Genomic DNA, 11,867 nt, shown 5'->3' with positions numbered 1-11,867 from the left:
GCATTTTCTCTATTAATACAACTGCGTCTGGAGTTCAGACCTAAGGGACTTAACAGAAACAAATGAACATAGTTTGAATAGTTCATGCGACGTGTTTCAATGTATGTTGGTCCTCTATCACAGAATTACTTTTTTATTTAGCTATTTATTTATTTGGGGCCATATTAACTTCAGCTTCAAATACATACCATTCCTACCTGAACAGTCATGCGTTTGTGTAGCCTATTTGTAAGCCAACGGTTCGATTGAACTCCCATGTCGTTATAAAGTTACAACTCAATATAATCCTGTTTTGGATAGTGTAGGACTACTGTTCTAGACCTCTATGTAGGCAAAGTTTCTGCCCTTCATCCCATTCACATTAAATAAGAATGTCTGAAGTCATCGACAATATTGACTGATTATTTACTATTTTGTTTATACAAACGTTATCTTGTTGTTGTCAAAGCGAAAATGATATACAACATTTTATTTAGGTTTGTTGTAAATTGAGCAATATGCTTCACACTCCTCCATGTTCCATAGGCGCGAGAATGTGTTGGAGAATGCTTTCAAGAGGCTTCAGTCTTGGTCCATAGGGAGGCATCACTAGCGCTCTGCTGGTCAAATTTATATTGCTGTAGTGAAGTGCGCAAGGAGATTTATTTGAGGAAGTTCACAGCAAGGGTCTCGCCAATCAGTCAGTCTGTGGAACAGTAATCTTCCCTCAGTGAGTGCAAATAAAGGGCAACCACCAGCATTAGACAGATTTGGATGATAATACAGTAATTAAAATAATAATAATTATAACAATAATGTAATATAATAGCTCATTTAAATCTTTGCTTATTAATTTGCTTATAGTAGCCTAAAGGGTCACCGACTGAACACTGTGTGCGTTTCTTTCCCAAAGTCCCAAACTACCCCAACGAATAATAAAACAAATAAAATAAAGTATCCCTAATTTAAGGGGGCTTGGGGGCCAGGCTGTGAATCAGGCGAGCTGTTTAGAGAAGAACCATATATCTATCACTGATTGTAGCTTTGTCTGTCGCGCTCCGGAAACTGCGCAAGGCTCTCGCCGCCAACCCCTCCCCAATCCATCCACATGCTAAACATGACGATATGCTCAATGGCGATAACCTAACCCATTCAATAAGAAACCAGCATGTCTCCTATTCTGCCCGAGTGACCCTAGCTCTAACAAGGGCTATAAACAAGGACTATGAAAAGGAAGGAACAACAAAACGATGTCTCGAAGCATATAGGCCTATATCCAAAATTACGTTTTTTAATGTCTTAGGTAGTGCTGTGACATTATGGCATTTTGGGTAACGGTTTTTGCCAAAAAAGACCTAATGCATCATAATGCATCTTTGAAAATGTGACATCATACCTAATGCATACAACACAGCTTTGGTGACACCCCTGTCTCAAAAACAAATGGTTTTGACTGCTTGCAACTTTTGGAAATAAAGCTTTTCCTCCCAACCGTACCATCATGTAAAAATCAAAAAGTGCTATTGGGTATACTATATCTACTTGCATATGAAGTTCAATCCCCTTCTCCTAAAATGAATATATTAAGACAATGGTGTCGATATATATTTTTTTGTTCACGGTTATTTTCCATAATTGTCGGTTACATGATTATATGATAATTGTGCCAGCACTAGTCTTAGGCTACTTGAATAAAATTGCATCCTTTTTTCTGCATCAGTTTGTATTTAAAGGCTAGTTCCCCATAGCCAGTGTAGGTGGAGATAGAAGTGAATGTGGGAACCCCTAAATATCTGTCACTGTATTAGAATAGAAAATAATATAGATTGTCCCCTTGTGTATAGGCTATAGAGAGACATTGTAGCCGGAATTGAAGAGTAAATAAACATTGTTGAAAAAGTACACATCTGTTCTTCAAATGACACGCCAGTTTCTGTTGAAAGTACATAAAACGTTCACACACATACTTACACATTATATATATATCTCTATATATATACACACACACACATACTTACACATTATATATATCTTTAAATATATATACACACACACATACTTACACATTATATATATCTATATATCTATATATATATATACACACACACATACTTACACATTATATATATCTATATATATATACACACACACACATACTTACACATTATATATATCTATATATATATACACACACACACATACTTACACATTATATATATCTATATATATACACACACACATACTTACACATTATATATATCTATATATATACACACACACACACATACTTACACATTATATATATCTATATATATATATACATACACACATATTTGTATTATTATAAAAAAAATGTTTTTATTATTCCGGACCCTGACATTGCATGTTCTGATATCTCTTAATTTCTTTATTTTTATTTATTTGGGGATTTGTGTGTATCGTTTTGTATTGTTAGATATTACTGCACTGTTGGAGCTAGAAACACAAGCATTTCGCTGCACCTGCGATAACATCTGCAAAATATGTTTACAGAACAAATAACATTTGATTTGACTTAGTGTATTGTATATGTGAGGACAAGGTGTATGTCAGATTATGTGGCTGTGAGAGACTTCCACTGAGGTTAATTAATTCACACCCGGGTTCCCCGCTACTCCGTGCACGGCGCGCACCCGTGAATGGAATCGATGATGGTCTATTTGCACTTCATCACTGAGTGATAACCGCCGCTTTTATTTAATGTTGGACCGACCGATTCATTACATTGGGTATCAAATTGTCTATTGGAGCTAACACAACACATTTATTTATATTATACGAGTCTCACAGAGTAATGAGGGGAGCTTTTGTGTATTGCCCTACACGCATGGCTTGCTATGCGTGAAAATCATTTCTAATATGTCAAAAAACATTGATTGCGCTCTAATAAAATCGATTAACCGTGACCAGCGTTTTATGCGCGAGTAAAGTTACAATTCTGATCAGACAAAACCTAATATAAACCAGACACCATGTCTTTTTTATATAGTTAAAGTGTTGTCAATATGTTCTCCGTGAAGATAGGACACACTCGAGGACTAAAATATGACCAGATCGAAGAATCATAGGCCTATGTGAGAACATGTTGGTGCTTTTGATTACGGAATCATGGCTCTTGTCTGTGTATTTGCTGTTGATGTCGAATACAGACATCCGAAAGTGCATAAACGCAGCAGCGCATGTTGTTTCATTTGCGTACTACCCAGAAACCTCGTCCCTCCCTCCTCTTTCCGTCTGACTGGCACACATTCGGGACCGCATCCTGTTTGCTGCCTGGATTATACTGGAGGTGTGAATATACAGCGAGGAGGGGGAGCAGGGGACTCATGATAGCCTAGCAGATGTGTACCAACCGGTTACAGGGCGCCCGCCGACACCACCTGTTCCCCATCACCGTTTTATGTACACTGATCACATGGCAGAGGTTGACAACGAGGTCACTGTACAAATTCTGTCCCACTTTTATGCACGCACATTTAACCCCCTGTGGCACCTGAGAGATTGAGCTTTTTCGTGATGTATCTCATTTCAACCTACATTTCTGACTCAAGTGTAAATGTCGTGAAACAAACCAGAACAAATGCGCTGAATGTAGTATGGAAATCCTGTCTCCCTCGCGCTCTCATTGGACCACTGCTCGCGTTATCAAGTCCAGACATAGAGACGGAATTTTGTTTCTCAAGAATAGATCAGAAAAAAGTAAAGTTGCTCACTGATTAGTCAGTTCGCTTTTATGGAGCGTCGTCAGAAATACGATGAGTCATTTTATTTTACCCTTGATAAAACCGTTAATATGACTCTTGGAGGTGGTGGATATTAGTTAGCCTAATGATGGAAAAGCATAACATTCTAGTGATTGAATAACCATGCCAGTGTTTATAAATTAAACGTTGTATAAATTATAACATATAAAGCATGTCAGAACTAATCGGTCAGAACTAATCATCTACATTGATTCATTATGAGGTCAATTAAAACCAGGATGTGTCTCGAGGAAGAACCTTTTACTGCCTCCAATTTGGTTCTTAATGGCAACTGACAGAACAACAAAACGATAAGGGATGATGTCTTTATAGCTACTGTTATGCTGATGTAGATAATGATGGTAATACGACTAACCAGGCCCACATGACTTGGTGTTGTCAGGCTAATTCTTGTGTTACTTCTAGCAATGGAAAGTAGAGAATACCCACTCAAAATGTAAATGCCGGTCTGGTTAGAATTCATGTTTATTCATGTGATGATCGCTCGGAATCAATTTGCAGACACTGCCGAAACGGCGAAATGAAAGCGGACAGGGGATGTGCGAATTGAATTGTTGCTCTTGTATTTTTCTCACAATCCATTTCCGAGGGTTCCTTAGATAGAGATTGTGTGAGTCTAATTATCGCCCTCCATGCAATTAGCGACCAGAAGCCATCTCCAAACAGTAGGCCTGGAAACAAAGCTTGTCTATGACCCCTCGGATCCACCTGTGATTTCTCTCACTGCATGCTTGTAGAATTGCCTCACTCCAAGTCGCCACTGTAGCAGCCTACTGTATAGGCTATAGGTGGTACAGTAGCTTAAGCCTAGGCTTCATTATTTCATGTTACCAGACCGGTGTGTCCGTTATACTACTATAACTCGGCCTACACTTTGGCGCCAAAAGGGTAGCATAAAAGTCTGTGGTTGTTCTTTTCTACAGCTGTTCCCGTGTTGCTTACAGATCTGTTCCCCCCTCGATAAGCAAACACCAGGCTTGAATCACCCCCCCCCAATCCGGCAGAAACACCATTACTGAGCGCCTTTGAATTCTGCATCATCCGCATCTAATTTTGTTTAAAAGAGTGAAATTACTTCCGCACTTTATTTTAACCGGCTTTAGAAAGTTGATATTTCTCAAGAGTCGAGGACACAGTGATAACTGTCCACAGTATATACACATTTTGTTGGTTGCACATTTTTATTCCTGCGGTAAAAACGTTTTTTTTTTACAATGATTTACAATCTGGGTGGTCTGACCAAATGATACCAGTGTCCGTTCCAGAACATGCAAACAGCAGCACAGAAAAAAAAATTTATGAAATGAAATGTATGCATTCACTACTGTAAGTCGCTCTGGATAAGAGCGTCTGCTAAATGACTAAAATCTAAAATCTAATCTAAATCAGAACAAGAGAAAAGAGAGATCATGGAGAGACAGGATGGGACAGAGGGAAATCTCTCTTTAATACTACTTCCTGGTTCAGATGACCAGACAAATAATGTTGCAGTAGGATTGAATATCACAATCAAGTGGACAAACAATCTAACATTTCTGACTTATTCATGCTCCAACCATCTCACACATACACACACACACACACACACACACACACACACACACACACACACACACACACACACACACACACACACACACACACACACACACACACATCCTGCGGGATAAACGTACGTAACCACCTGTCTTTGTGACCCTGAGTCAACACGGGTAGTGTTACCGCCACTGACTCCCACGCCTCACATCCTCACACACACACACACACACACACACACACACACACACACACACACACACCTCCACCATCCATATCAACCCTACTGTCCTACAATCAACCCCCACACCAGAGTGTGGGACCCCCAGTGAGACATCCTCCTAACACCCCCACAAACAGCGCTGGCCCAGCCCCAAACCTCCAGGGGTTATGTAGCTGAGAGGAAGCCCAGCATCCTGGGGAGAAGTCACAGAGAGTTCTTCAGAGATGGGAAATTAGACATGGAAATGGTCGTCCAAAGATCAAACTCATCCCAAAGAGTTGGTGTGTTATTCACTTTTCTCCCATCATACAGCAGAAGAATGGTCCTTCCATCTCACACGTTTATCCCAAATTTGTCACACATTGTCATGACCAACTTTGTGACAACCTATTTGCAATGTGATGATGTGACAGTGTGATGTGGTAGCAGTTTGCTCCTATCACCAGCAGGGTAGAGGCCCTTCATTGTACAAGGTACTATACTCTGTCCTCCATATGTCACTCTGCCCCAGCCTCCTTCCCCTCTTTCCCAGAATGGAGAGCTGCTCCTGGGCTGAGGCTGAAGCTGAGGCCTGGGCCTGGTTCGGCCAGAGTGGAGCAGGATGACCCAAAACTGGACACCAGCCCTGAGTCAGAATCTGACACCGCCAGCTCCTCAAACTTCTGGATGACCATCCGTACAGATCGGAAGGGCATGTCTCTGCGCCAGCGACCCCCACCAGCTCCAGTAGGCCCTCTATAGTCGGATGCTCGGCTGAGAAAGACGTGAGGTGGAGGGGGTAGGCCACAGTGGAGCCTCAGCCTGCCCTGGCCCAGCCCCAGAGCGGGACGTACCCCAGCATGGCTGAAGCGAGTGGGTAGGGTGGCCAGGTGCTCCTGGGTCAGAGGGTTGTGGAAGCTCAGCGCCCCTCCACCCATGTTGAGGAACAGCCCTAGTGTCTTGATCTGGGGTGGCACGGCATGTAAGGGCTCCCGACGGCTATCGTACACAGTGGAGAAGGACAAGCCCCGCCTTTCCAGCCACCAGCCGCAAGCATCGTCCAATGAGCTCACTCCTGTAGGTGAAAATAGGAAAGGTGGTTGCTTTCTGTGTCACAAAAAAGACATCATGCGAAATTATGTCTTCAAGTAAACTTTGCAATGTCACCATGAAATAGGATAGTCTGTATGCCTGACTGTTTCTGCACTCAACAACGCTACTTATTTGTTGCCTCATTTGGCCTGAATAAAAACATGTTGATTGGAGTAGAAACAGACTGGCACCCACACACCCACAGTGTTTCCCCTATATGTATTTATCAGCAGCGGTGCGTGGCCGGCACTATTTATTTTATTTTTCATATAGTTATATATACGCTACCATTCAAAAGTTTGGGGTTCTTAGAAATGTCCTTGTTTTTGAAAGAAAAGCACATTTTTTGTCCATTAAAATAACATAACATTGATCAGAAATACAGTGTAGACATTGTTAATGTTGTAAATGACTATTGTAGCTGGAAACGGCTGATTTTTTATGGAATATCTACATAGACGTACAGAGGCCCATTATCAGCAACCATCACTCCTGTGTTCCAATGGCACGTTGTGTTAGCTAATCCAAGTTTATCATTTTAAAAGGCTAATTGATCATTAGAAAACCCTTTTGAAATTATGTTAGCACAGCTGAAAACTGTTGTTGTGATTAAAGAAGCAATAAAACTGGCCTTCTTTAGACTAGTTGAGTATCTGGAGCATGAGCATTTGTGGGCTCAATTACAGGCTCAAAATGGATAGAAACAAAGACCTTTCTTCTGAAACTCGTCAGTCTATTCTTGTCCTGAGAAATGAAGGCTAGAAATTGCCAAGAAATGGAAGATTTCGTACAACGCTGTGTACTACTCCCTTCACAGAACAGCGCAAACTGGCCCTAACCAGAATAGAAAGAGGAGTGGGAGGCCAAGTACATTAGAGTGTCTAGTTTGAGAAACTTACGCCTCACAAGTCCTCAACTGGCAGCTTCATTAAATAGTAACCGCAAAACACCAGTCTCAACGTCAACAGTGAAGAGGCGACTCCGGGATGCTGGCCTTCTAGGTAGAGTTGCAAAGAAAAAGCCATATCTCAGACTGGTCAATAAAAATAAAATATTAAGATGGGCAAAAGAACACAGACACTGGACAGAGGAACTCAGCCTAGAAGTCCAGCATCCTGGAGTCACCGCTTCACTGTTGACGTTGAGACTGGTGTTTTGCGGGTACTATTTAATGAAGCTGCCAGTACGCCTATGTAGATATTCCATAACAAATCAGCCGTTTCCAGTTACAATAGTCATTTACAACATTAACAATGTCTACACTGTATTTCTGATCAATTTGATGTTATTCTTATGGACAAAACATTTGCTTTTATTTCAAAAACAAGGACATTTCTAAGTGACCCCAAACTTTTGAACGGTAGTGAATGTGTATGTTTTATTATTCAATTTTTATTGTAATGTATACAGGGCTCTCTGGTAAAATAGATTTTTCATCTCAGTGTTACTCTCTGTTTAAATAAAGGTTAAATAAAAATAAAAAAATGTAAAAAATATTGTAGTGTTTTTGCAGACAGTATTGTAATAAAACTCTGTTTTTGGTTTATTATCTTTGACATAGCAGTGGGGGCTTTGTCCTTGAGGAATGGAGAAGGACAAAATACTCAAAGAGCACATTTTCCATAACCTGTAGGTAGGACTACGGTCTGAACAGACAGTTCAGGGATCCTGTAAGGAACACAATACATGGTCTATAATTGGCATGTAGGTTTCTCACTTATGGGTGGAACATATTAGGATATGGGGGAGGGGAATGAAAAGGGTATATGCAAATTAAATACGGTAGTATATACACTATAGTAATTACTGTAGTGTTTTTGCAGACAGTAGTGTTTTTGCGAAAATTACTGTAGTATTTACTGTAGTTTTTGTGGTCTGTAGTATACAGTAGTATTTACTATAGTATTTTACAGTATACTACACCATTCTATAGTAAGTACTACACATAATAGAGATATACTACAGTGTGTACTACAGTGTGTAATATAGTATTCTACAGTATAGTACAGTTTACTACTGAATTCTATAGAAAGTACTGTAGTATTCTATAGTAAACTGTAGTATTTTTTCATGTGAGATAGGCACGAGTGAGCAATAATATGTGAAATACCAATGCGGTTCACATCCCATATTACCTCGCTAAGTATCCCTATTCCCTAAGTACAGCTCTGTCGACAGTACCAGTCATCATGGTCAACGACCACTAATAGGTATTTGGCCTGACTCCCTACAGTTAATGATGAAGCTGCACATTTCTGTCATATTTAATGCAAATCAACAGATTTTTTATGGTTTGTTGCTGGGCTAAATTATTAGAGTTTTCTGTTGTTTACAGAGAGCAGATGTCAATATGCCTTTTAAGCCAAAATTAAATTGTTCAATAAAAAATGCAATTGTTTAGTGGTTCAGCCAAGCGCTGGGATATCCCTGCTGACATCCTGTTCACCACTCGGTGGCACCACAGAGCAGAGTTGAAGGATGTAAATAAACTATATGTAGGATAGAGCCTGCGTCCTGTGTGCGGGAGCATTTGCACAAGACTGCCTGTATGTATTTGTAGGCTACAACCGCAACATGATTGTGTAAGAAATGTAGCCCATGGAAATTCATATTTATCTCCATCAGTAGGAATTTATCAGCATGCCAGAGGCTAAGAGTATTATTATCAAAGCAGGGATTTGTACCTGTTCTGCCACTACCAGTAAATCATGGCCAGGTGGATTAGGGTGCACTTCCTCACCTATCCTGTAGAGGGTGCTGTTGCAGACGTCCACCTCCCAGTAGAACTGACCCCTGACGATGACCACATCCCCACACACCTGAGGGAGGGGCTGAGGGGCAGACTCCTGGGATTCAGTGCTCGTTACTGACCCTGTCACCCTGTTTCCATGATGGCGAGAGGGGAGTGGTGGAGGGCTTGGTCCGTGGAAGGTCACAGTGAGAGAAGAGGTGGAGAGATGGAGGGAGGGTGCAGCAGCAGAGGGGTCCAGGGTGAATGTCAGACCTGGGAAGGGAGAGATGAAGACGAAAGAGCAGGTGAAACCTGATTTCCTCTAATCAGGGGCATTGCAATTAATAACATTTGTATTTTTACTCTTCTTCTACACAGTATATCAAGACATCCTTGGATAAAGAGTCTTGCATTGGACTCACTGACCTGAGACAGACTGTTCCATCTCCTCCTCTCGCAGGTCTATAGTACCCTCCAGTGGTGAGCCTGCATCTATGGATACGCAGAGAGAAAAGAGACCGTTAAAACAGACACAACACAGTTGGCGCCATTTAAAGCCTTACTCAGTAAAGCATGTAGGGAAGTAAGCCTGCCAGATTCTCCTTAACCCACTTCATTCTCCCTTTCCCATGAGGCCTGCCAGTATTCAGAGGAACTCGAAGCCCAACACCGTGAAGAGTAACAGCAACAACAATAACAACTGCCTGGCATGTCTCCCAGTTTAAACCATGAGCTCACAAAATGTGTCTAACCTAGACTAACTGCCAAGGTGCCATTTCACTCACCATATGCAGCAGTGATCTGGTCCGTGATGTCCTCTTTGTCTCTGCCGAATGGATTCCTCTGCATGTGGGATTAGTGGAGGTGGGGTGGGAAGGAATGGGAAGGTGTGTTAGGGAGGCTTAGTCACTGGGTCACTTGGAAGGTGTGACCTGTATCCATCCAAAGATTTAATAGGGCAATGGGAGAAGATTGTGCATCCATAAGGCTTGTGTGCCTCTCACTTGTCTAAAACAAAGATGAAATAAGCCTACCTATCCAACATGAAAAAAAAAGGAACAAGCTTAGTTACCTGTGAGAAGGCCTTCATCCCTCCTTCCGCCTGGTCCCCAGCACTACTGGCTGTCCACCCAGGGGTCAGGGTGGGGTCAGGGGGCAGGCAACAGGTGGCAGAAGCCCACTCCCAGCATGGCAGCTCCACAGGGTGGCGACAGCAAGGGCACAGCACGGCACACACAGGTGTACTGGTAGAGCGGTGGTGGGCAGAACAGGTGCCACCACGGGAAGCATGGCACACACCGTCCCCTTCCTCATCCAGTACACATTGCCTTGCCCCCTCTCCACATCGCCCTGCCCCCTCTCCACCTCCTACACAGCGCCCGCACAGGGTATGGGAGCATGGTAGGAGAAGGGCAACATCAAAACCACGCCTACAGGACGGGCATAGAGAAGATTTAGCCAAATCATGATGTCCCTCCTCTTCTCCCTTCTCTTCCTCTTCTTGTTCCGCCTCTTTTCCCTCCTCTTCTTCCTCACCCTGCTGCTTGTCGTTCTTTTGTTGTGTTCCGTCAAGACGGGGTGGTGTCCTACGCATTATTGGCAGATGAAAAGTTGAGTTGAATGCATTTATAGCTCAATATCATATCACATTTCTCATCATTTTTTTGCCTTCACCAAAGCAAAAGTCGACAATTCAGTAGTAAGGGGGCCATCCCTGAATGAAGTCTTTAACCATTACAGTATTCCGAGAGCCTTGCCTTGGCCAACACAAAGGACACACGCTCTCCTATCCTCCTTAGAAATACACAATGAGGAGAGATCCCCCACTGTACAATGATATCCTTTTCTAGTAGATTTGAAAAGAGATGTTTCCTCAACAGGTCACAAAGATATCCAACTCTGGTAAATCAAAGATCCTCTTCTTTGACAGATCAAAGATGTCCCCCACACAGATGGATGACGGATGACACAGCAGGCTGCATTCACACGGAGTGAGATGTTAGAGCTAGACATATTTCTGTCCTTTTCTTCTGCCTCACTTTTGCTGTTCTATCTATCTCCCTATGCTGATGTTGAGCATGCTGTGCTACGTAGGTTGGCAAGACAGACAGAGGAAAAGAAATAAAACAGAGAAAGAGAAAGGCAAATAGGAGAAAGAGAGAGAGAGCAACAGCCAGAGAAGCGAGCAGCATTTTATTAGACACTCATTGCTTGCCGTTGCCATGGGGATGGCCTTCCATAAAGACGTCAGTAAAGCCGGCCCACTGAATGAAGACACACACACACACACACACACACACACACACACACACACACACACACACACACACACACACACACACACACACACACACACACACTAGTGATTCATGTAATGGTCACACGCAGACACTCATAGACACTAATTTGTCATGCAAACATTTTCCTTTCTGTTTCCCTCTCTCCGTGTCTCCTCCTGTACTATGTGGATTATCTGAAAGGGGTTTTGCTACATGATGGGAATTTAAAGATATGTCTCCATATG

General features: G+C 42.2%; 1 protein-coding gene across 1 annotated transcript; it reads right to left on the bottom strand.

The window, feature by feature from the left end:
- Positions 1-5,205: 5,205 nt before the first annotated feature.
- On the bottom strand, positions 5,206-11,539 carry LOC106581292 (uncharacterized). The gene is made up of 5 exons (XM_014163253.2): positions 10,416-11,539; positions 10,129-10,186; positions 9,770-9,835; positions 9,353-9,616; positions 5,206-6,595 (listed from the first exon to the last, which is right to left on the bottom strand). The coding sequence occupies exons 1-5, from the start codon at positions 10,935-10,937 to the stop codon at positions 6,039-6,041; spliced, it is 1,467 nt and encodes a 488-aa protein (XP_014018728.1). The 5' UTR covers positions 10,938-11,539; the 3' UTR covers positions 5,206-6,038.
- Between the last annotated feature and the right edge of the window lie 328 nt (positions 11,540-11,867).

This window comes from Salmo salar, chromosome ssa20 (assembly GCF_905237065.1).
Source record: "Salmo salar chromosome ssa20, Ssal_v3.1, whole genome shotgun sequence".
Classification (NCBI taxonomy): Eukaryota; Metazoa; Chordata; class Actinopteri; order Salmoniformes; family Salmonidae; genus Salmo; species Salmo salar.
The sequence above is the reverse complement of the archived record's forward strand: the minus strand, read 5'-3'. Positions and strand labels throughout refer to the sequence as shown.

What these genes read in the sequence shown, in the direction of transcription:
- LOC106581292 (XM_014163253.2), bottom strand. Translation starts at nt 10,937, where the DNA reads ATGCGTAGGACACCACCCCGTCTTGACGGAACACAACAAAAGAACGAC. An exon ending in GATGGAACAGTCTGTCTCAG is followed by an intron (nt 9,617 to 9,769) that starts GTCAGTGAGTCC and finishes CTCCCTTCCCAG; the next exon opens with GTCTGACATTCACCCTGGAC. An exon ending in CAGCACCCTCTACAGGATAG is followed by an intron (nt 6,596 to 9,352) that starts GTGAGGAAGTGC and finishes TTTCACCTACAG; the next exon opens with GAGTGAGCTCATTGGACGAT.